Below are 24,455 nucleotides of genomic sequence, written 5' to 3' on the forward strand. Positions count from 1 at the left end.
TCCAATTATCACAATCCCCACTAGGCTAACCACTATCCTATCATCATTGATTCATTTAGCCTATTTGAAATCTGTGTAAATGGAATCTTACCATAAATGCTCATTGGTGTCTAGTTTCTTTCACCATTCTATCTGTGAGACTCATACAGTAATGTGTAGCAGTTAATTTTGTATTGGTGTGTGGTACTCTGTGGGTGACTATGCCATAATTTATCCTTTTTATTGTTGGTGAACCTTTGGGTTGTAACCTAGTTTTTGGATTTTACAAGTAGTGCTATGAACATTCTTAGACATGTGTTGTGGTGAACCGAGCTATACATATCTGTCGGGAGTAGCACTGATGGGCATAGGGTGTGCATATGTGCAGCTTCACAGCGCCAAGTTTCCCAGTGATTGAAACCATTTCACACTCCCACCAGTAGTGCCTGCTTATTTTTAAAACATAACTTCATAGGAGTGAAATTTGAATAAAAGAGTAAATTCATTTTAAGTTTTGGAATATAGTGCTAAATTTGTCCTCAGGAATACTAAGTCATACTCCATTGAACACTAGGTTTTATGCAGCTTTCATCTTTATCAATTTATATTGAAAATGTCTCATTTCTAAACTGAGTTGAACTTTTTATAGCTTAATTTTGCTCATTTGAATTTTCTTTTATTAACTTGGCTGTTCTGGCCTTTTTTTTTTTGTTGGGGTGTTTCTAATTTTGCTTATTTCTTTGTAATGACTTTTTTTTTAAATAAAATTTTTGGTCATATGCTATGGTCTTTCCTTCTTAGTTTGTCCTTTGTCTTTGTTTTCAATCCTCATCTGAGGATACTTTTTCCATTGCTTTCAGAGGGAATGGGAAGGAGGGAATGAGGGAGGGGAGAGAGAAACATCAATTGGTTGCCTCCTGAATGCACCCCGAGGCCAGGGATTGAGCCTGCAACTGAAGTACATGCCCTTGACCAGGAATTGAACCCGAGACCCTTCAGTCCACTGGCCAGTGCTCTAACCACGGAGCCAAACTGGCTAGGGCAGTTTGTCCTGTGTCTTAACTGTCTTTTACAGTGTAGAAGTTTTAAATGTGTATGCATGCTCGCATCTGCTGTTCTTTTCCTCTGCGGTTTCTGGCTTTGGTGTCATTCTCAAGAAAGACGTTTTATCCCCAAGGTTTTTTTAAGTGTTTTCTTTGATGACTTTATTGCTTGTATTTAATTTTGTTTATGGTAACTAGATTTGACTTTTTTCTTTTACTAACACACGGATGCTTTTTAGAGTTTTAAAACAATTTAAACATGTTATACTCTTCTACTTATTACATTAGCATTAGCTTTGGAATATTTGCAGGGTGTCAGAGGGTGCCTGCTCAGGAAGAATGAAGCATACCAAAGCATGTGTGTATGTGCCACTTGACCATGAGAAATGAAGCCAGTTTTCCAGTGTGGATACTGTTTGAATCCTTTCAGTGTGCTTGTTACCAAGTGGTTAGATCAGATTAGCATAGACTGAATTATTTTATTTAATATATCAAGTGGATATTGTTCAAGGCTCTTCAACAAGGACTTTGCCAAAAATACTCCTGGCCCCTCTTTCTGTTCTGTGGCCTACAGCACAGAGGATTGGAGAGAGCAGTATTTCATTTCAAACCTTTAAAAATACTATTTTTCTCTTTTTAAGCGATCACTTAAAATTTCTTTGGATTACTTCTGTTTTGCATACTAGTACATGCAATTTGTACTGCTGATTAAGATGAGGCCAATCTGTTATATATTTTTTTAAATGTTACAGTTGGCTTTGGGGAACTCACAAAATTCTACCACCAACTAAAATTCCTATCAGAGTTATTATTGAATTAGACTACAGGGCAGAGACATTAACGCCATATTAGACCAGTAGCCCTCTCCTCTACTGAGATAGATTGGTTAGGTTTGTATAATTAGTCCTAGTACCTTAAAGGGGTGAGAGTCTCAAGGACAGGTAAGTTTTTGAGGAAGAGAACACAGAAATGTTAGTCCTCTATGATTATAGCCCCAGAGCCCCCCAGTCTAAGGAGGATGGAGGTGCAGGAGGGAAAGAATAGGTGAAAAGAAATACTTAAGACAAGATTTTTTTTTTAACTTTTTTTTTGCTGGTCTTTTGCATGTGGTGGCACAGTACTTGTAACAAGGTTGTGTCTTTATTTTGACTATTTTCTAAGCCAGGGAGAAAATTGTGGGGACTTTCCTTAGTAAATCCATTTTAGGAGCATGGCATTTCCAGTTTAGAAGAATCAGTGGGTTTCCTGAGTATTTGAATTTGACGAAAGGGAATACTGGATTTATGTTACAGGCTTATTGGAGATCAGCTGGAAAGGAGAGAGTACATAGGGGAGAAAGACTAAGTGCCTGCTTTTCACTTACATACAGTATGTACAAAAAGCCATCTTATGCATTTTACGTATTTAACCCATTTAATCCTCTCAGAAATCCTGTGAAATGGTGTTTTCCTGAATTGTAAGGAGAGAACAAAGGCACTGGGAATGAGTTCACATTGTTTTGTCTAGGCTCACAAACCCAGTGGATGGCAGTCCTGGGATTTGAACACCAGTCTCTGAATCTAAAGCCCATTCATATTCTTTTCTCAAGAGTATATATTGCCTTCTAAATTACCAGATTTATTATGTCTTTTAAATATTTTATTGGTTTTATATAAATGTTGGTGACACTTAAAATGGCATATCTTGGAGATGTCATCTTTAGTTCTTCTAGGTAACATAAAGCCTGTGTAATTTCCTTTACCTTCCACCTTAGCATTGAGAGTAAGCATGAGGTTACAATCCTGGGAGGACTCAATGAATTTGTAGTGAAGTTTTATGGACCACAAGGAAGTAAGTACATGTATTGGTATTCTAGCCTGTTCTTCTGTTACAGTCTTTTTACTCTCCTTAATAGACAGTGAAAATATCAAAGACAGATGGTGGTACATGTGGTTTTTAAAAAGTAAATTTATTTGAATTCTAGAACCAGTGAGGAAATCTTGCTGTTATCATATGCTTTTCTCTTTTATCTCTGTGTGACAGTGTTAAACATGAATTGTATGGATGGCTACAATGATGGTTTAGGGAAATGTTTTTTGTTGTTTTATTTTTGTTTCTAGTGGTGTGTGTTTTTTTTTGGAAGGAGGGCCATGGGGTAGATTGAGATAAGTGGCTGTTAGTTACCAAATAATAGGATAGTGTTTAATATTTTAAAGTCAGGTAATGGGGATAGGGAGAAAGTAAATCTTTTCTCATTTTCTAACTGTAGACCTTTTAAGAAAAGTATTTTAATCTGAACATAGAATTATAAGAGGTCCCTGATTCTTAAGGGAATTAATTTGCAAGGTTTTCAAAAGAGATTAGGATTTAATGTTTAATTTACACTCAGGTTTATTTTCAAATTTGGAGACATATTTCTGATGTGTAATATTTTTGCTTTTCTTTTAGCACCATATGAAGGCGGAGTGTGGAAAGTTAGAGTGGATCTTCCTGATAAATACCCTTTCAAATCTCCATCTATAGGTAGGTGGTAACTACCCAGTTTCTCTCCTTAGAGTTTTGAAATCAAACAGAAAAAGAAAAAATCCTTTGTTTTGTAGGAGGTAATTTCAGAAATGGTTTGTTAGCTAAATTTTTCCTTTCTTGGCTTTGGTTAAATTAATCTGTGACTTTTTAGGAGATTTCCATAGTGTGATAGAAGATATTTAAATATACCCTTTGCCTGATTGCAGTGACTACAACTCTAGATTTTTCTTTCAGGATCAAATTAAACAATTATAAGGCTCACCATCTATTCAGGCTATAAGCAATAAAATAATAAATATATCTTAAATTTCATTTTAAATGCCAGATTGTTGGAATTAATATTATATAGTATCTATTTTAATTCTGTTATTTAAAAATCCTTTGTGTGCACTACTTTGTTTTGTTCACTCCAGCTCTGGGTACCTAGCAATGAAATGACCTTTTTCCATTTTCTTCACTCCCAATCTTTAGTCCTTTAAACAGCTGAAGAAACTAGAATAGAAACCCCAATGGGATTGTATGAAGCGACCTTCATCTTCTTTCTGCCATAAGTGGTGATATTTTTAAGGTGTCACCCCCATTAAGGGACTTACGACAAGTTAGGTATTTTTGTGTCAGATGCAATAGAGGTATATCTGACTGAAGGTTGACACCTTAATTATTTTGAGATTATAGAATGGTAGTAACTTAGTTTAGGTAATAACTTAAGCCAACTTTTAAAAATTGCATTCTGGCCTTAGCCAATTTGCTCAGTAGTTAGAGCGTTGGCCCACCAACTGAAGGGTCTCAGGTTCAATTCCCTGTCAAGGGCACATACCTCGGCTGCAGGCTCGATCCCCAGCCCCGGTCGGGGCATGTGCGGGAGGCAACCAATCCATGTCTCTCTCTCACATTGGTGTTTCTCTCTCTTTCTCTCTCTCTCTCCTCCCTCCCTTCCACTCTCCTTAAAAATCAATGGAAAAAATATCCTCAGGTGAGGACTAACCCCCCGGCCCCAAATTCATTCTGTAGATGATTTTTTATAAAATATTGACCAATTTTAAGAAAAGGAGAAAATAAAATTGGAGTATATTGAGCATTCTCTGACAGTCACACTGAACCTTATGTTCAGAATTGCCAGAGTGCAAACATCTTGCTGCTTCTGTGGGCTTGTCTTTGGAACTAATGCCCTATCTTTGGGAGATTAGACACACACCCCTGCCCCAACAAAAGAGTTTTTAAGAGACGTAGATCAAAGACACTGTGAGCTTTATGCTTTGATTCTAAGCCCCACAATTCTGCCTAGGATAAGTAATGCAGAAAAGTTAGGATAGTCATAGACTAATTCCCAATTGAATGCAGCAGCCTCTTCCCTGACATCTAGCTACTTTATATGCTTTAGAGCTTTATGCTATAAAAAGACTACAGGGCATCTCTTATTCCTTCTCAAGCTAGGAACTGTTAGTGCCTGTTTTAAGAAGAAACTGGTGGTTTCCTTTTATGGTCTCTTAGGTGAGTTTTCTGAACTCAGTAATTGAGAAGTACTTTGTGGATAACTGAGTTGGAAGTATCCCCATTGCTACAAGGGTCTCTGAGTTATCAAATGGTAAAGTAGGAGAGGAGCTGTGAGGTGTTTTGTCTTTGAGACAGTCCCCAAGGATATCTGCTTTACTATCTGTGTAGTTGGCAATAGCCCTGCACCAGTGCCATTCTAGGGTAGTAGATTCCACTCAGTTTGGGAGGGCTTTTCTGTCGTGTTATGGTTCCCTGTGTCACATTTACCTCTGGACTTTAGGGTGTTTTTTTATATAGGCATTTTAAACCTTTATGCAGTTGAGTGATGTGATCTTTAAACCTTTACAAACAGAATATACAAACTGTGTAAGATATTTCATAAACACCTATTTACTTAGACTAAAATTGGCGTGCTAAACCTAGTTTTGCTACCCTAGATTCCTAGTCAGAAAAGAAACAGTGTAGCTTGTTGAAACTAACCATGAGTCTATAGAAATGCAATCACATATATTCTGTAGAAATGTAGTTCTTTCTCAAACCTTGTCTTAACATATTTTTCCAGGTAATACAATTGTTTCATCATAACTTTCAAAGTGAAAATATCTTCACTTTAGACATTGTTTATTTATTAACTAATGATGCAACAGAAGCCTATGTATTTTCTTATATTAATGATGTAATAAGAAATTGGTTGGGACAAATGACTAGGCTAATTTAACTTCTTCATAATTTTTCCTTTGTCTTTCTGTGTGCTTTTAGAACTTTGTAATACCCACAAATGTGTACCATTTTCTCTTAAGGAAGTAGATCTAGTCGAAATATTTGTACAAGCTGTCCTTGTTTCCTCCAAAGGAAGATTGCATAAGAGAGTTTTAATCAGTTGTGTGGGGTGACCCATTTTCAGGCCATCAACAATGTAATTACTGTTGGAATGTGCTTTAAACACTTCAAGGGGTAGTGGCTCACTTATAATAAGCAAGGCTTCCTTTTTGAGTTGTATAGATAGTTGTAGAATTATACAGAAGGGTAAGGAGATAAGAAAAACCCAACCTCAATGTTCTTTGTAAACCTTGCCTCTTATAGATCTAGGTAGGCGTACACTTCTTCCTGAGCCAGATTTTGAGCTCTTAAATATTAAGATGTATAAATTTATATTAAGCATCTTTAATGCTTAGATTTTGGAATCTAAAAATATATATGTAGATATACCTTTTTGTTTTATATTTATATATACATACTTTTAATTGTATAAATGCTTCATATCTATAGTAGGAATCTAAGAAAGTCCAGGTGAGCAAAAATTAAAATGTGTCATAATCCTATCCCTTACTGGATATCATTATTTACACTCTGGTATACTTTAAAACATTTTTCTGCATAAAAGTGTTTTTTCAAAATAGTATTAAAGCTACCTCAGTCCTCTTTGGAAAGAGAAGGAGTATAAATAGATACTTTGGGAGGTTATGAATTTACTCTTAACATTGCCATCATTGTTTTAAACATCTTTAGCTCATCTTTCAGAATTTTATTTTCTCTTTAAATATCATAAGTGATAGCAAATCTTGATGCTTTGAAGCTGGATATAAATTTTTGAAATAGCTAACGGTCATTTAATACCAGAGGCTGAGGTGAATGGGAAAACTTGAGTAACATCAATTGGAATATAAAATTATGTACAATTATTGAATTGACTTAAGTTTAAGGATTATGATTTCTTATAAACTGGCCCTATAGGAGTTTTCAAAGAGAAATTATAAAACTCCTTTAATCACTCTAGCATCATTGAAATATTTGCTTAGTTTTCCTGGGCCGCATTGAAATATTTGCTTAGTTTTCCTGAGCCGCTGCTTTGAAATAAATCATATTTGATTCTTTCAGTTCTGATTTATTTGAAAGTTCAGATTTCCTTTTATCTTTCTCATTCAGAAACATTCCTAGAATGCTTAGCAGTGCTGCAGGGTGTCACCGACTGTGTAGCGTTAATGGAGAGTGTGATTCGTCAGTGGACTGCATGGAGAGTGTGATTGGTCAGTGGACTGGTTATCAGGAAAGAGTGGTCTGGCCCTAGTTTTCCTTGACCATGAGAATGATACTCATCTGAACTGTTGTTTCCTCTTCTGGAAAATGAGATATGTAATTAAATGAACTCTGCGTGTTTGATATTGACCAATGTATAAAATACTCAGGATATTTGGCGTTCTACTGGATAATTAGGAAGGTTGTATAAGGTTTTCACAAGTTAGGGAGAGAAGATCAATATGAATAAAATACTGCATATGCTTTAGTCACAGTGTGCCATTGCTTTTTAGGAGAGGGGTGAGTCAGCGCCTCAATTGAGGGAGAGAGAGTGTGTGGAGGAGATAAGCTTTTACAAGAAAGATTGTGTTTTATATGTTGAGAATATAGCCTTTACAAAGCTTCAGAGATGTGAAAGTGCACATGAGCTCTTTAGAAATATTCTTTCAAAATCCCAAATAATTTTTAGTCCATGAAGATTTTGTTCAGATTCAGTTTTCAGCCATTACTCATGTGCTCATCTATTAAGAGAAAGCTTTTACCAAAGAAAACACAGACTTGTAGTTGCTGTGGCACTAGTGAAGTAAAGATGAGTGATCTCATAAAGAGGCTAATATAGAGCAACTATTTATAAAAATAAAAAATAACCAATAAGCATAGGGTACAAAATGGTTTTATGTGTGATCCACAGAATGCAGATTTAAAAATGAATGAATATATGACTTATCAAATCGACAGGTTAGACATTGTTGGTAAAGGTATTATGATTTAGCTAACCTAGTAGGATATATTGATTGGTAAAGATTTTATATCTTTTGGGTGATTTTACTTAAAAATTAAATTATCTAAAGGAAATATTAAGAGATATGCTCTAAGATTAATGTGCAAGAATATGTAAATTGCAGTGTTTTTAAAACTTAAAAATTGGAAGCAGCCTAAATGACCCAGTCTACAATAGTTGTTATGATACAACCTAATGAACAAAATGTTTTATAGCCTTTACTCATGTTTTAACACATCTTTAAAGGTACATACAGGAAAATGTGTAACTTTACATAGTGTAACTATTTTTTTCTATGCAAATTCCAAATATGAATGCCAAAATATTGAGTATATGTTGCCTTAAGGGGATTAAAGACATTTTTCTGTAATTTCCAAATATCCTACAAAAGTTCCCTTTTATTCTCAAAGTAAATATTTTTGAGCATATGGTAAGTGCATGTCTTTTGAATATCCTGTCTGCATCATTACATGTGCCTACACTTATCTTGTCTTCTACTCCAGAAAGCCATCAAGCCCTCCTTGACCAGAATTCCTACCTGGTAGCTTGCTAAGCACCTCTTGGCTCTGTTTCCTTTCAGTGTTAATTATGTGTGTGCATAAGTATACAGACTGTTTTCTTTCCTTTGTCTTTCTGATTACAGTTAAACTTACTCCATCTTGGGCACTGTCTTTACACCTTTACACATCACTGTTCTTTACTCCTTTCCTTGCTTCCCTCTTTTCCCTTCTCTTGGGCTGTTGCCTCCAGCATTTCTTACCTACTTCTGTCTTCAGTCTGACTGTTCCACTTGTGTTCCCCACCCCCCATTGTTCATTTTTTGTCTTCATTTGAACAAAAAAAAAGGCCCCTGTTCATAGCAACAATAACAATAGTACTACTTTTATTAAAGCTAAACTAAGGGAAAATATTAAATTTAAGGTTTTTAGCATCTAAAGGTCTTGAAAGTACCTTGAAGTCCCCTCCAGGATCTACAGTAGTCTTCATCAGATCATACCTACTTTACTTAAACACCAGCATTTAAGAGAAAGTTAAGTTGTCATTTAACCTTATTTTTAAATGATTACTGTCTAATACAGTAATAGAATAGCATTCTACTAATTTCAGATAGAACTATAGATTATTTGAGAGACTTTGTAAATAACCTTAAGACCAGCCTGGGCACTCTCACCATTTATACTTTAAAAACAAAATAAAATAGAAAACGTATGTTGTAAGATCCAGCTAACAAGTCTAGAAACTAACTTTTGAAATACTACCTATGTGCATCTCTATATTAACAATGAGGAGCAGCCTCTCCCAGGAGCAGGCTATATGTACTGTGTGTCTGGATTGCAACCTGATGATGCAAAAGCTGAGAGTGTAAGAGGAATGGCTGGTGGAGAACGATTCTGGAGGGACCACTTAATGGTTTGCTGAATGTTGATTAGAATGGCCAGGAAAAGCCTCCAGCTCATTCTGCAATGGAATTTGATGTCAGTAGCATATAGCAAGAGCTAGCCAAACCCACTGAGTAAATGGAGACAAAGAGAAAGAGTCATGGGCAATAATAATAGATAGAATACTATATTGTACTATACTAATGGCCTTCACAATGAGGTCAGATTATCATCTAAATAGGATGGTTTAGGCATCCTGTTCCAAGGGAAACTAGACTAGATAACCTGTCAGAATCCCTTCTAAATCTCCCAGTCTGCCATAGATTCTTTTTTTTTTTTTTTTAATCCTCACTTGAGGGCACTTCTACTGATTTCTAGAGAAGAGGGGAAGGAGAAGGGGCAGAGAGAAACATTGATCTGTTGCCTCCCAAATGCGTCCCACTCAGGGCCAGTGATCGAACCCACAACCTAGGTATGTGCCCTGACTGGTAATGGAACCCAATCCCTTTGGGTGTACAGGACACTGCTCTTACCAACTGAGCCACACCAGCCAGGGCAGCCTTAGATTCTTAATTAGAAGATCCTCTGATGGCCATTGCACCATATTCTTTTTACTTATGCCAGCAGTTCAGGGAAATGATTTAACCTTTTTTATTGCCCTAATAGCAGCCTCTTCTGGCATTATAATTATTTTTATTTCACTATGGCGAGAAATTACCTCACAATATCTTTCAAATGGAATTTTCTAATACAGTATAACTAAACTAACTAAAGAGTTTAGTACATTTACCATTTTACTTTGTGTCTTCCTAGATGGAAACATTGTATTCCTTTAGGAACTAGTGTGAGTAACCAAAGTGAGTAGTGTTTAGTCAGCGGTTGACCAGAATTTAGAGTAGAGGAGTATGTTATTCATGAGAGGTTGGGGCTAGTCATTTAACAAAGGACTACTTGAACCTCCGTATTTACACAAACAGAATGAATATTAGACTGAGGAAGCATAGTTCCATTAAGGTCACCTGTATAGTTCTCTAACTTTCATGAGTTTGGGTTTGAATTTAGTTCCTGTCTCAAACAGTTAAATAATTGCTGCTATGGTAGTGATCTATAGCTTTTAAATTCCAGTAGAGAGAAACAAATTTCTAGTAGGAAAGTTTTGTAAAAAAAAAATTTTAGATAGTGCTGTGAAAATGTAAACAATTGGTAAAAGCTCTTTTTACTGATGTTTTGAAAATGAAAGTTTTCAGGATGAATTTTTAAAAAGATTATGTCTGGCAGCTGAGGCAGAACCTGCTTTCTCAGAAAACTGGTACATCTTACATCATTTGTTCTGATCAGTTCCACAAATTTATGGGATACCAACTGTATGCAGGGCATTATTCTAGGTGCTAAGGATACAGAAGTGAGCAAATTGCTCTCTTGACCCTTAAAAATTACTTTTTGGGGGTAGGGGAGAAGATAAAATTAAAATGTCCAATAGCTTTATGCAGAGAATGGATATAATAGAATTGACGTAATAGCTGTCCTATATTAGGTATTCAGGAAGGGCCTCTCTGACAAAGTAAATTCAAGCTGAGGTTTAAATGGAAAAGCGGGGGGGGGGGGGGGGGGGGGGGGAGCCAGCACTGATCCTCCAAGGTCAGGGATGAGAGCTTTCCTGGCAGAAGAATTTGTGAGGACAAAGGGCCTGAAGCAGACAGGTGCTCAGCATTCTCATGGAAGAGAAATGCAGCTGGGAGGCTGGGTGAAGTGAGATAGGAGAGAGGGTGAGGAGTCTCGGAGGGCTTTTAAGGCCAGGTTAAAGGGTTGAGTTTTATTTTTAATGAAATGGAAAAGCCATTGAAAGGTTTTAAGCAGATTATAACGATCACTCTACTATTGTGGGGAAAGAGTAGAGATACTAGTGGCTTAGGTCAGGGTTTTGAATCAGAGGCCAAGGCTGAGAAGAAACTCTGGTGTGGATATATATTGCTTTGAAGAAATGTGGCTGTACTAAGGATATCATACAAATGTGTGCGGTACCTAGAGGAAGGTAAAGTAAGGTTTTGGTTTTTATTTCTTAAATGGGAGATTCTGAAGGATGCCTGTATGCTCCTTGAGGGAGTTATCTAGAAAAGAGGGAAAGCTTGGTGGTGCTGGAGAAAGATTGAAGGAACAGTGCCTCTGAGGCGGTAGGAAGGGCCAAAATCCGAACACAGAGTTCTGTTGTTTGAGAAGACCATGAGCATCTGAGCTATTGAGGCAGGAGAAGTGAGCATGTGTGCAGAGGGGAATTTGTTGGGGAAAATATGGGATCCTGCCAACTGGCTCCCATTTGGGGGGAGCAGGGCTATTAAGTCACAGTGAGAAGTGGAGAGGAGCACAGGGGATGGGAGATTTGCAGAATAATGGTAAAATGTCCAATCATTGGAGAGCAGGGGAGCAAGCTACCAGAAAAAGGAGAGGGGAAAGTTATAGGTGATGCAAACTCCACAGCAGGTTATTGAGCATAGTATTTTTTTAATCTTCACCCAAAGACATGCTTTTATTGATTTTGGAGAAAGAGGGAGAAAGGGGTAAGAGAGAGTGATAAACATTGATGTGAGAGTGAAACATCAATCAGTTGCCCCCTGCAATGCCCCAACGGGATAATGCGCCCAACCAGGGATTGAACCTGCAACGTGGGTATGTTCCCTGACCCGGGGTGGAACCTGCAACCTTTCAGTGTATGGGATGATGCTCCAGCCAGCTGAGCCACACCAGCCAGAACTGAGCATACTTTTTAAAAGTTGATGCACTTATTTACTTATATCTGTCCTCCTTGCCAGCCCAATAGAAACTACATGAAGGCAGACTCTGGGTCTGTTTTACTAACAAACCCTTCTCCCCGCCTCAGGGTCTGATACAGTGCCTGTTCTATAGAAGAATACAGTTGACCCTTGAACAACGCAGGGTTAGGAGTGCTGACCACCTGCACCTGGCCCTGCCAAGGCAACCACAGGCAGGACTCAAATTCAAGTAAATCTAGGAGCTTTTTTCATAGCTTATTTTTAAGTTGATAAATTTATATGGCCCAAGAATGATGTTATAAGTAGCCAAATGGCCCTTGACAGAAAAAAGGTTCCTCACCACTGTCCTACACAGTTAAAAATTGTGTATAAAATTGGCCCTTCGAATCTGTGGGTTCCCAACCAAGGAGTTGCTCCTTGAACAGTGCAGGTTTGAACTGCGTGGGTCAATTGAAAAACTCCCCGTATAAGTGGACCTGCACAGTTCAAATCAATGTTGTTCAAGGGTCAACTGTATTTGTTGAGTAAATGAATGAATGACTTCTTAGTGGCACCCTCAAATCTAAGTATAGAGGATAGAAATGATTGGTTTCCTCCAGTTGTAGATGGGCATTTTGGAGGGGAGAGGGTAAGGGATTTGCAAAGGATTACTAGAGAATGTTGATGGTGATGGCTTAAATCTTGAGTGAGAAGAAGGGGTGAAGGTAGGGCAGTAGGTAGGAAGAAAAAGGGAGGGTCAATGGATTAGAGTGAACAGGTGAAAGAATTGTTCATAGGGTGGGAAGCTCTTTGACAGAGATTGGGGACTGGTGGGAAAGAGGATGTCTGAATTTGTGATTTTGGAGGTGAAGCTATAGAGATGACAAAGTTCAAGGTGTACCTGGGAGTACGAATGAGATAGAATAGAGGAAAGGTCACTGAGGAGAAGCTTAAAGAACTGACTGAGAGCGTAGGGTGTCAGGAGTGTGGTCTGTGTGCGTGTTAATGTCACTTAAAATGACAGGAGTTGGGGGGAAGAGAGACTTGGGGGCTGGGTGTTCAGTGACAGGAGAAACCAGTGGTCAGATTGGCCCTATTAAACCTGCTGTTAGTGGTCTATAATATCTCAATTCATTCAGCTTCATCTTATTATTAGCCAGAGTAAAAATAGTAGTTAGCTTTCCCTCCACCTCCCCCAGGCCTCTTCTAAGGGTAGTCTTGCCTTTGCACGTGCTCACTTCTGTTAGATGTATCCACTTCTTGAATCTGGCTTATGTCAATTTTAATTCTGCAACCCATTAGTATATACTCCATTTGCATAAAACTCGATCAACTTGCTGTTTAGGCTAGCTCCTACTTTAAGTATAGTGAGTGACTTCTAGCTTTTCAGCTGGTTATTAATTCTGACATCTTTTTGGCATTAAATCCATTCCTTCCACTTTAGGGTTGGTATCATAGTGAAAACATGTATTCTTGGCTTCCTTTTTCTTTAGTTAAAAACAACTCCGAGTAATGTCTTAGTTCACACAAATTAAGATTCGTTTATGTTTCTGATGGTGAAAACCATGTTGCTTGAAGGAACTTCAGAGATTATATCATCCAATTGCATCATTTTAAGGATGTTTTGTAAAAATGAGACTCAGGAAGGTAGAGCTATATCACTACTAACCAGTTGCAGAGCCTGCCTTTTGGCTTCCCAGCCTAGTGGTTTCCCCCCAAAAAACAAAATGCAATCAGAATGGTCTTTTAAATAAATAATAGAGCAACTGTATTTTCCATTTTCAGTGTGATGGGGTTATAGGAAAACCAGTGTCCCATAATCAAAATATCCTCTAATACTCTTGCCAGTTCGTACAGGACTAAGAGATGGATGGATATGTAGGGGTAGATATTTTCATTTTTACGATGAGGAAAGTGAGATGAAATTACTTGTTTGAACTCATTAAGCTAATTTTAACATTATTGAGTGCTTACTATGTACCATTTACTGGTTAATACTCATTTAACCTTCACGACAGCCCTATTATGTGTAGACATATTATTTAACCAAGCTTTAGGATTAAGGAAACAGAAAGGTAGAGATTGAGTAACTCTAACTTGCCCAAAGCTTGTAGAGGGGAACTTAGGCAGTCTGACTGAAGCCTGATTTTTTAACCACTATGACTTTGTGTGTTTTCCCCTCTACCATGACTTTGTTTAATGAGTGGCAGAGACTTGAAATCGGGTATCACAATTTGAAATCCACTGTGTTCTATATTTTACTGCCTCTTACCATGAAAATACTGCCTTACTCAGACAGTAAGGTTATATGAATGACAAGGAAAGTGAAAGATAAACTGTGGAAACAGGAAAGCAATTACAATCTTCCAAAATGAAACTACAGGAGAGTAGGTTTAAGCTGCAGGTTTGGTAATCTGCTAGGTTGGTAGAAGGGTTATGCTGTTGAAGGATAACACATCACCTTTTCTTAGTTATAAATGAACTTTTCTTATCCATCCAGCCCATTCCTCAGACTCCATATTATCAGAGAGAAAGGAAGAAACAGAAAAGAGGACCCCTTGTTGAGTTTAGATCTCCTGAACACACAGGATCAGTTCAGAAGTTCCCATGACACAGGGCATTGAGAGTGAGCTCCTTGCTTGGTTCCTCACCCAAGAAGAGACCGGCCCAGGTCCATCTCTCCTGAGTAGGGGAGGCTCAGCTCTCTGAAGAGACTTCTGCCCGGGTGCAGGCTGCCATGGGCTGGTCCTGGCTGTCTGAGGTAAGATGATAATCTATCGAATGTGCACTAATGCACAGAGCTGGCAGTGTCGCTAGTGCGGCTGGCAGCGCCCCCGACACTAATCACCTCCTGCATGCTAGGAATGGAGATCCAAGTTACTGCCCTTAAAGAGTGTATAGTCTGAGATACTGATAGGGGACATAAGATTCAATCTGTAATAAGTATATTTTAAATAATTATACTTACTTTAAAAAATAGAATTAATTGGTTTGATTCTGAATGGTCTCCTTTATGTGGGCATTTGTCCTGAAGATGGAATATTACAATAATTTAATGTATTAACTTACTGTTTTCTCACAGGGCTTCATAAGCTTATAATTAAATTGCATCAGCCACATCTGCCTCAGCCATCTGCAGTCCAGGCTCATTTTATCCCTGGGAGAGAGCTATTGTTTTTTGCCTTTGGCACATTTTCACCTATTTACCTTAGAGTTGGTTTACCTTGTTTCATGAGTCACTTGTTTGACCTCTCATTTTTCGAAGATTGTCCTAAATGAAATTTTTGGATAGATGACTAGCCGTAGGTATTTCATTCTATCCACAAATTTGATCATCAAAAATATTCTCATAAGGAAAGGAAGCAAAGGTGAAAAACACAGTGAGCCTTTGCCTCTTTCATTTACATATTGACCCCAATATCAGAAGCTACTTGAAAGTGTGTGCAACTTTGTACAGATCCTCTCCTGAGATTGGACACAGAAATAGGTTGAAATAAAACACAGTTTTCAGCATGACTCGGCACTGTGTTATTTACTTTCTCTGCCTATTAGCCTGTGGGTCAAGAGATCTGTTATCCTAGAGCAGTTGAGTGTTAGAGTGGAACAAACCAAACACATCGTGTTATTTTTCTGTTTTAATAATCTGTGCTTTTATTTTTAAAATATATAGTTTTGCATCAGCTAAGCATGATTTGGATTTCTCCTCCAGAATTATAAGTCACCTGATTCTCTTTTGCTAAAAGAAAAAAGAGGTGGTGAGCTTTTTAGCTAAACATTCGTTTCATTATCCCCTTGTTCACAAGTGCTTGAGCCATGCCAGAGGATAATTGTCCAAAAGATTTAAACAAAGGAGTTCTGAGTTTTGTCTGGTCAAATCACTGAAATACATCATTAGAAAATATCTAGTAGTGACTAAAACCTTAAATCATGTAGATTAAAAATGACTTGCTGCTTCTACTTATCATGTTTCCATAAAAGCAGTTTTCAAAATATGTTCTCTTAAAATATCTTCAAAATAGTTCCTGGTCGAATGGAAACAAGTGTTGGGAAAATTCTCTTGTTGCAGATGTATTCATTAGTGTGGTGTTAGCATTGCCAAAAGGAAGGAGAACATGCCAGGGCAAACATGCTCAGCCCTGAGAACATTCCTTCTCTGAACTCGCCTTTCTTTCTCCTCTGCTCCCTCCTTGTCTAGAAGTTCCATTGTTGCCATCATTATCCAGAATGTAAATGGCTCTGCCAGAAATGCTGCCCACAGCCTGTCCAAGAACAAATGTGCAGGACATGTATGTGCTCACTTCCAGTTGTTTGCTTTCGGTATTTTTCTAACAATTGGAAAAGCCCAGTATAGGAAGAGAACATTATAGTCCGGAAGTTGTTAGAGTTGGTTGGCCTGGCTGTGCTTGGTCCACAGAGGCAAGGGTATAACCCTGTTTTCTGCCTACTTTGGAATAAGCGGATTTTGTGTGTCGTGGTGGTATTTCAGTATGTTGGTAGCTTTGTATTCTCCAGAATACTTGTGTTCCTAAAAATATGTCTTACAGAATAAATTTCCCTTAAGGACTTAATCTCCAGACATTTTCCCTTAAGTCTTCTGTATTCAGAGCTCTGGCCATTGTTATTAAATCCTACATTTTTAGAGCTGATAGTCCCTTTACAAACAGAGTAAGACTGGAGATTTTAGAGATTATATAGGCTAGCTGTTTCTCTTTGCAGCAGAGAAACAGTCCCACAGAAGTGAAGTGACCTGCCCAAGGCCTGCAGTTAATAGCAGAGTTGGGACTAACCCCACGTCTCTGTTAGTATTTTTCTCTCTCCAGTCTGATTCTACCCGCTGTCTCAGACCTGATACTGTTTTATACTTAGCAGGGGCACTGAGGACTGGGTTCCAACCCATTTATTACTAAAGAATGTACTTATTACTAAGTCCTTTTTGGCCCCCTGTATTATGTACTCTTGGACTCAACCAAGTCAAAAGTCTAGATTTAATTGAAAACAGTGTGGAAACTGTATTGATTCCAAATGTAATCTCCAGGCCTTGTGCAAGGAGGGAGGCCCCATAACGTTTCAGAGACAGTTTTGATAAACATGTAAAGGTCTTTCACCATAGCTGTTTTCTTGACTTATACCTTTGAAGTTCCCTGTGACATAAGTTGTTGAAGCTTCATTCTTACTGTAGGAGAGAGAGCTCATTCCATTTTGCTTGGGATCTGCCATTCCCCACCATTCTTTCCCCAGCAGGCTTCCCACGTTGCTCAATGAAAGCCAGCGTCCTTAAAAGGGCCCACAAATGCTCATCAACTCTCCGACCTCATGGCTGTTCTGTCCTTTATTCACTCCACTTCAGTTTCACTGCTTACTCTCTTGCTGGTCTTCAAACACGTCAGGCAAAGTCCTGGTGCACTTTGCACTTGGCTATTTGTGCTATATAAATGCTCTTCCCCTAAAGACTGAATGACTCCTCCCTCACCCCCTTCAGATTAAATCACCATCTCTGTAAGGCCCTCCCTGACCATCCTATTTAAAATTGCAGCCCCCATCCCAGCATTCCTATTCCGAGTCCCCTTCTTTGCTGTGTTTTCTCCATAATGCTTGCCCCCTTCTAACAGCACTTGTTTTTGAAGAGCTCTCCAGGTAATTCTTACCTATAGACAGCACAGGAAGCTTCTGCCGTAGATGTTGCTTCACTAGGTTTTACTTAGGAGAATCCTAGCAGAAGCAGGATTTTAAGTATTAAGATGAATTTTAGGTTCTTAATTGTAGCTTCAAGCAAAATACTTTTCACATAATAGAACAAGTCTCTTGAGTTAAACCTTATAGTGGCTAAACATTAGTGTTTCCCATGTACCAGAAAGTTTCTTGGCAGTCGTGATAGCAGTATATTCCTATATGTAACAAATCTTGAGGACCAGGTGCCTAACAATCTGAGGATCTTCTGATTTTTTGTAATGAATTTGTCTTATTTAAATAAGAGTTTAAGATATGAGACCTCAAATAAAATAGTTGATTTCAGTGACTCTTTTCCTTAAAAGAGGTCAGCATTACATAACCTATGTATAATTAGGTTAACTTTAGAATGTTTGCTACTATTTATAATTTTTTATTTGAAAGTTTTTGTCCAATGTTAAAAATCACACATTGTAGACATTTTGGCAAGTCAGAAAAGTAGTAGAGAAATACTGGGGGAGTCTCTAAAGTTTACTCCCATTGACACTTATGTGTTTCCCTCTAGCCTTTTTACCTTGCTGTGATCTCCTTCTGGAATGGGAGTGGGGGTAGGGGCTTACGTGATTTAAAAGGTGTAATGGAGAAAATATTTCCACCACGAAGAACTAAGCATCATTAACAGTTGTACATATTTGCTTCCAGTTTCCTATCTATGTGCACACTTTTTTAAAAATGGAGCAAATAATATATGAGCACCTTCTGTCTTTTTAAAAGGCATATGGTGTTATAGATAAATTCATCTTTAATTACCATTCCCCATTCTGTTTCCTCATTCCACCATTGGCCCTGCACCCTCACTGAAATAATTACTTTTGTAAGTTTGATATATGTTGGCCCAGTACAGTTTCCATACTTGATACCATAGAGAATATGTAGCATTGCTTTGTTTTAGTTTCTCTAAACGATGTCATGCTGTAAATATATCATTCTGCAACTTTTTTCCCCCCTCAGGTTTGGATCTATCCAAGTTGATACTTACTGATCTAGTTCATTACCTTGGCTGTATAGGACTCCCAGTATATGGATGTACTACGGTTTCTCCAGTCCCTTTTTGATGGGGTTAAATTTGTGTCTTAGCTTTTATAAATAATGCTACAAAGAATAATCCTCATAGGTCTTCTCAAACACCTGTGTTAGTGTTTTTCTAGGATCCTGTAGATTTGTATCCTGCCTTTTCTCTTAACCTTAAGACATGAGCATTTCCATTGACTTAGTATAATCTCTTCATAAACACATACCTCTTAAATCTAGACTTTGAAACACCTTTCATTTCCATAATGAAAAATTAATATGAAATTGTAATTGGGCACAAGGCTTTTCTTTTTTACATCAGAGTAATTTAAACATTGCATGGACTCTCTTTCATAGTAGTAGGTAAAACATTAAGCTATTTCAATACAAAGGATTATAAAACAAAAATTAGAAGCATAGTTAGTACTTGGAGTGGCTAGAGCAATCAAGGACTGGCATACCTGGGATTTCATGTTCTTATATCCCTTTTCTAAGTCTAGAGAACTTTCTTAGATTTTCTGAGATGTCCTCTGTCACAACTCATCCTTGAGGGTCCTCCTCTGACGCCACTTCTCTGCATCTTTTGTGACAACTTCCTGGTCCCTGACTGTATCAGCTCTGTGCACACATTACTTTTTCATGTTTCTTGTCCCATAGCTACAGCGACCTCCTCAAGAATAGTGTATTATTTATTTTGTACCCTAAACAAGCACAATGCCTGACACATAGGCGTTGACCAAATATATTTTGAATAAAGGAAAGTGAGACCATGTGAGATGGGCATGAGAGAGAGTGGGAGTGGGAAATAGGGATGGTGACTTTAGTAAGGAATTTCAATTTATTGAAAGTGTGGAACGGAATAAGGACATTTTAAAAGGAAATGCCGTGATGATAAGGGTGATAAAATGACAGCTTTGACAGTGGATCTCTGCTTTAGAATATTGCCATCTGCATATATACAGACTGATTAAATCACCAGTTTTAAGTTAGAAAATAAATTAATTTCTTCTTAGAATTGAAATATCAGTATATTTGTTAAAGTCCATACTTGTTTTTCTAAGAATAAATAAAAAAGCTTGGATCCCTGACAGATCTAGGCACCTTACAGAATTTTTTCTTTAACTCCTTGCCTCATTCCTTGGTTGCCCCAATTTTAATCAAAGCTGGGTTTCCTGGAATGAGTAGACTAAAGTTAAAGGAAATATTTTGGTCACCATTCTTACGAAATCCTTTGTGGTTTGGAAGCAGTACTCCTTTAGCATTTCAACAGTTTCATTCATGTTCCGCACACAGTGCAGCAGAACAATACCAGTAACTGAGCTTCAGAAAGAGAAGTTCAAATGCAGAACCTCCTAATTTAGAGATTGAACATTCAACTTTGGGGAGGAGAGTCAGAGAATAGCTTTTTAACTTTTATCAGGTCACTAGTTATAAACCATTTAATACTATCAATTTTCTTGGCAAGTACCTTCATAGCTGAGAAAACAATTTATTTTAATGATTATTTTGTATAAGAGGCTGCACTGCTCTCAAAGTTTGCACATTTTTACAATAGAATTCTAATGTATTTTAAGTAAATGCAAATGCCGCTGTAAGGAGAAGATATAGTCTTATCAGTAATCAAAGATTTAAGATTGAAAATAATGAGTTATGGGTATCATCACCTTTTTCCAATACTGAAATTGTTTTCGGTACAGAATACTTTGATTGTTTCTGGGTACTTTTTGCTGCTAATTAACATCTCTTTTTACAGGATTCATGAATAAAATTTTCCATCCCAACATTGATGAAGCGTAAGTAACTTTAAAAATGTTTAAATCTTAGCAGCAGCTGCTCTTGATTAGAGTTCATCTCTCTCTTCATTATACAGAAGCTTCAATTATCTTATTGGATTTTATCAGCAGATAGGACTGTATGAATGGTCACTTAAACTATGGAGTCCTAGAGATACGATATTCTAACCCACTTAGTTCAAATTCTGTTGGACTGCTTAGTTTTGCCATTGTCATGAATGGGTCCTTCATTTCCCTTGATAGCCAGCTAGCATTCATAATATTCCACATTTCCATTCTCTTTGTAGATACAATTCAGATACCTGTTTTCAGTATACAGATTTATTATTTTCAACCCTTAAAGTATTTCTTAGTTTGTGAGAGTAAAGCAAACATGAATGACTGTAGTTTCATTTCAGTTACTGAGTCTTAATTATCCCTTTATTTTTCTTCTAATATTAGTGATATTTTAAAATGTGATACCAGTGTCTCCTATTTTGTTACTTCCAGTGCTGTTTAGAATACATGATTATTTGTTCTGCATTTTTTTCCTTGTTGTGGCACTAAATTTTGATATTTCATGCACACATACCTGAGGGGTGTTCTGAACCCTGTGTGAGTAGGTTGTATACATGCACCCTGTCCCGTTGTCCATTAGTACTCCTGGGTCACAGTCATCCAACAGGAACATTCTCTCCTGTAACGGCAGTGCAGTCAGACTCAGGAGCTGAATATTAATGTAGTAGTGCCTTTTAATCTGCCATATTCTCGCAGTGTACTTTTTAGCACTTTTTTTTTCATTCAGTAAAGGATCCAGTCTAGGCTCATGTATTGCATTTAGTTGTCATGTTTCCTTAAACTACTTTAATCTGGAACAGTTCCTCAGCTTTTTATAAAGTTGACATTATTAAAGACTGTAGGTCAGTTATTTTATAAGACAGCTGCCCCTCAATTTGGGCTTGTCTGATGCTTCCTTACTACTCCACTGAGAGTGTGCACTTGAAGGCCAGGAAACCACAAAGTGCGATCGTGTGCTCAGGGCAGCTGTTTGGAGGCCGGGCTGCCCACCCCTGGTTCCAGTGTCGGTTCTCATCCCCTGGCTGAGGTGTTACCGGTTTCTCCATTGTATAGCTACTGTTGTTCCCTTTCAATCTGTAAGGAGACACTTTAGACTTTGTATACAGTGTGAGGCAAAAGTAGGTTTACAGTTGTTCGTGTGGAAAATAATGCAATAAATCAGTAAATGACACAGGAGAAAACTCTGTTTCACATACAACAGCTGTGAGCCCACTTTTGCCCCACCCTGTGTATTCTGCTTCTCATCATACTTTTCCCCAGTTGGGATTTTTAAAAAATGATCTATTAAAAGTATTTTTCTTGATAAATAAAATTAGTTGCCAGATACATGCAACTAACTTTCTAATTTTTAAAAAAATGCCATTCTTTCCATCTGTTTCAGGTCAGGAACTGTGTGTCTAGATGTAATTAATCAAACTTGGACAGCTCTCTATGGTGAGTTTGGCCATGGAATATTTTTTAGAGATGTTGAGAACACTGCCTTAAAAAATGTTTGGCTTTTCTTCTCTGATTTAAGATGTTTTGTTGGGAATGGGAAGGGGTTTTGAAGGCCTGGATGGGATGGGAAAGTTTGATCAGTGAAAAAAATTTTATCAAATTCAAACTTTGGTTTAGCAGAAGTTTAAAATAGTCTTGTGAGATTCTGAAATTAAGGTTAGTGATATACATATGCAGACAGAGAGATACACATAAAAATGTTTGCATATCTGTGTATTTAGAAGCATATTGTATACATGTTTATCTGTAATTTTTTTCTTTTCTTAGAAAAACTTTTAGGAATGTCCCTGTGGAATGATATGATGTCTTAAGAGGTTTGGGGGATCATCAGTTTCAAAGTCCTAAACCTTGCTATGAAGCAAAGAATAATTTAGCTTTCCCTTTAGTGCTGAAGTTGACATCTCTTACAGTGAATCAACAATGAATTGCCTAGTTCTGCAAAATACTATGCTAAATATCACAGAGAAATACAAGGACTATCAGGCCTTCTCTCCCTGAGCTTGTAACTTGGTTGGGGAGCTAAATATATTTTAAAATATAATTAAAGTTAATTAGGGATACAACAAATTAATATGTTTATTCCCCCACATGTCTGAGTCCTCATACATCACAGACTCCCTGCTTTCATGCCCCCACCCCATGAAGCTTCCCCTGATGCTCAAGCTGGGAGTACTCTCTGGCCACTTACATTTTATAGCTCTTTTTTTGTGGCCTGCATTTACTTTCATTGTGTTTGTTGTTATGCCTGTATTTTCTGTGTGCTACTAGATGATTTCTGCCTTAATCGCCGTTTGAGGTGTGCATGTCTGATTTGTCTTTTTAAGTCCTGGCACTCCTAACACCGTGCCCTGTACCAGTGCGTTTGAAACAATGAGTGGTATAAGCAGTGCTGAGGGACATGAGAAGAGGGAGGAAAGATCCTTTAGGTTGGGGTTAACCAGGGATGGCCTGCTCTTGAAGAGTTGTGAGACCTTTGAAAGGTTTAAGGTGCCTAAGACATCTTTTTCCAGCCACAGTCCTATTAGTCACTTTGCCAGACACCCTTGTAACTAGGATGGTGCATGAGACTCACAGGAAAGTTGGTCACCAACAGCACCCAGTCCTTCTTTTTTCTCCTCCTGATTCTGCTATTTAAGAATTATTTCTTCTGCCTAGAGTTTTCTTCCCTAATCTTTGTGTGGCTGGTACCTTCTTTTCTCACCTCAAACATTACTTCCTAGAGAAGCCTTTTTTGCTAGCCACTCCATCTTAAATAATACCCCTCCATAGCACAGCACCCCATTATAAAAATGTCTTTAAAACCAGTATTTGTGTATTGCTTATCTTGTCCTATTAGATTGTAAGCTCCACAAGAGCAGGGACTTTGTTGTATGTGCACATGCCCATATACACGTGTCTAAAACAGTGCCTGGTGTACTATATGGGTTCAAATATTTGTTGAGTTAATGAGTGAAGTAATCATGCCCAGTACTGTTTAACATGAGAGTTTTGGAGAAATTACAGCTTACAAGGAGAAGAGGCAACAAGAAAGAACATATACTCTGAGGTTGATTTAATGGATTCCTTTTAAGATGGTTTTTTGGTAAAAATGTCTCATGGCAGGCTGCCTGGAATATCTGATGTAATGATGTCTTTTCTTAAACTGTGTTCACATTTTAGAAATGTACATAACAAAATACTGCAAGCTGGTTCCCATTACAATAAAGTAAATCGGACATTAGTTCAACTAATTCTTTTACTATTGACCAGAAAACCTTTGTGGAAGGGGTTTGCTGATTCTCAAGTAGCTCACATCTCAGAACAGATTATTTTTAAAATAACAGCTTTATTAAATTATAATTTATATACATAAAATTCACCCATTTAAAGTGTGTAATTTGATAGGTTATAGTATAGTCACAGTATGTACAATCATTACCACATTTTCATTATAAAACATTTTTATCAACTCAAAAAGAACCCCCTTATCCTTTAGCTATCACTCCTTTAACCCTCCTATCTCCCCTCCCCCAGGCCTAGACAACAACTAATCTACTTTTTGTCTCTATAGATTTGCCTATCTGGGACATCCCTTATCAATAGAATTATGCAATATGTGGTCTTTTGTGACGCTTTTTTCCCACTTCATATAATCTTTTCAAGATTCATCCATGTTGTAACATGTATCAGTACTTCTACTTCTTTTCATAGAATATTCACATTTTTATCCATTTGTCAGAAGATAGACACTTGGGTTGTTTTTACTTTTGGGCTTTTATGAATATTTGTGCTCAAATTTCAATGTGGACATATGTTTTCATTTCTCTTCGGTGTTTTACCTAGGGGCAAAATTACTGGGTGGAATTGTGGTAACTGTTGAGGAGCTGATAGACTTTTCCAAAGTGATTGTACCATTTTACATTCCCACCAGCAGGTGTCAGGTATAA

At 37.6% G+C, this 24,455-nt stretch overlaps 1 protein-coding gene across 2 annotated transcripts in view; it reads left to right on the forward strand.

Annotated features, from left to right (window-relative positions):
* UBE2H (ubiquitin conjugating enzyme E2 H) overlaps positions 1 to 24,455 on the forward strand; it is a 100,128-nt gene that overhangs the window by 56,925 nt on the left and 18,748 nt on the right. Inside the window, exons 2-5 of one of the 2 annotated variants that reach the window (XM_081147816.1) lie at positions 2,776 to 2,852; positions 3,450 to 3,524; positions 20,436 to 20,475; positions 21,914 to 21,966. In XM_081147816.1, coding sequence (XP_081003942.1) covers positions 2,776 to 2,852; positions 3,450 to 3,524; positions 20,436 to 20,475; positions 21,914 to 21,966 — 245 coding nt within the window. The remainder of the gene's footprint in view (positions 1 to 2,775; positions 2,853 to 3,449; positions 3,525 to 20,435; positions 20,476 to 21,913; positions 21,967 to 24,455) is intronic. The other variant, XM_081147817.1, reaches the window with a different exon arrangement.

This window comes from Miniopterus schreibersii, assembly GCF_964146895.1.
Source record: "Miniopterus schreibersii genome assembly, chromosome: 9".
Taxonomy (NCBI): domain Eukaryota; kingdom Metazoa; phylum Chordata; class Mammalia; order Chiroptera; family Miniopteridae; genus Miniopterus; species Miniopterus schreibersii.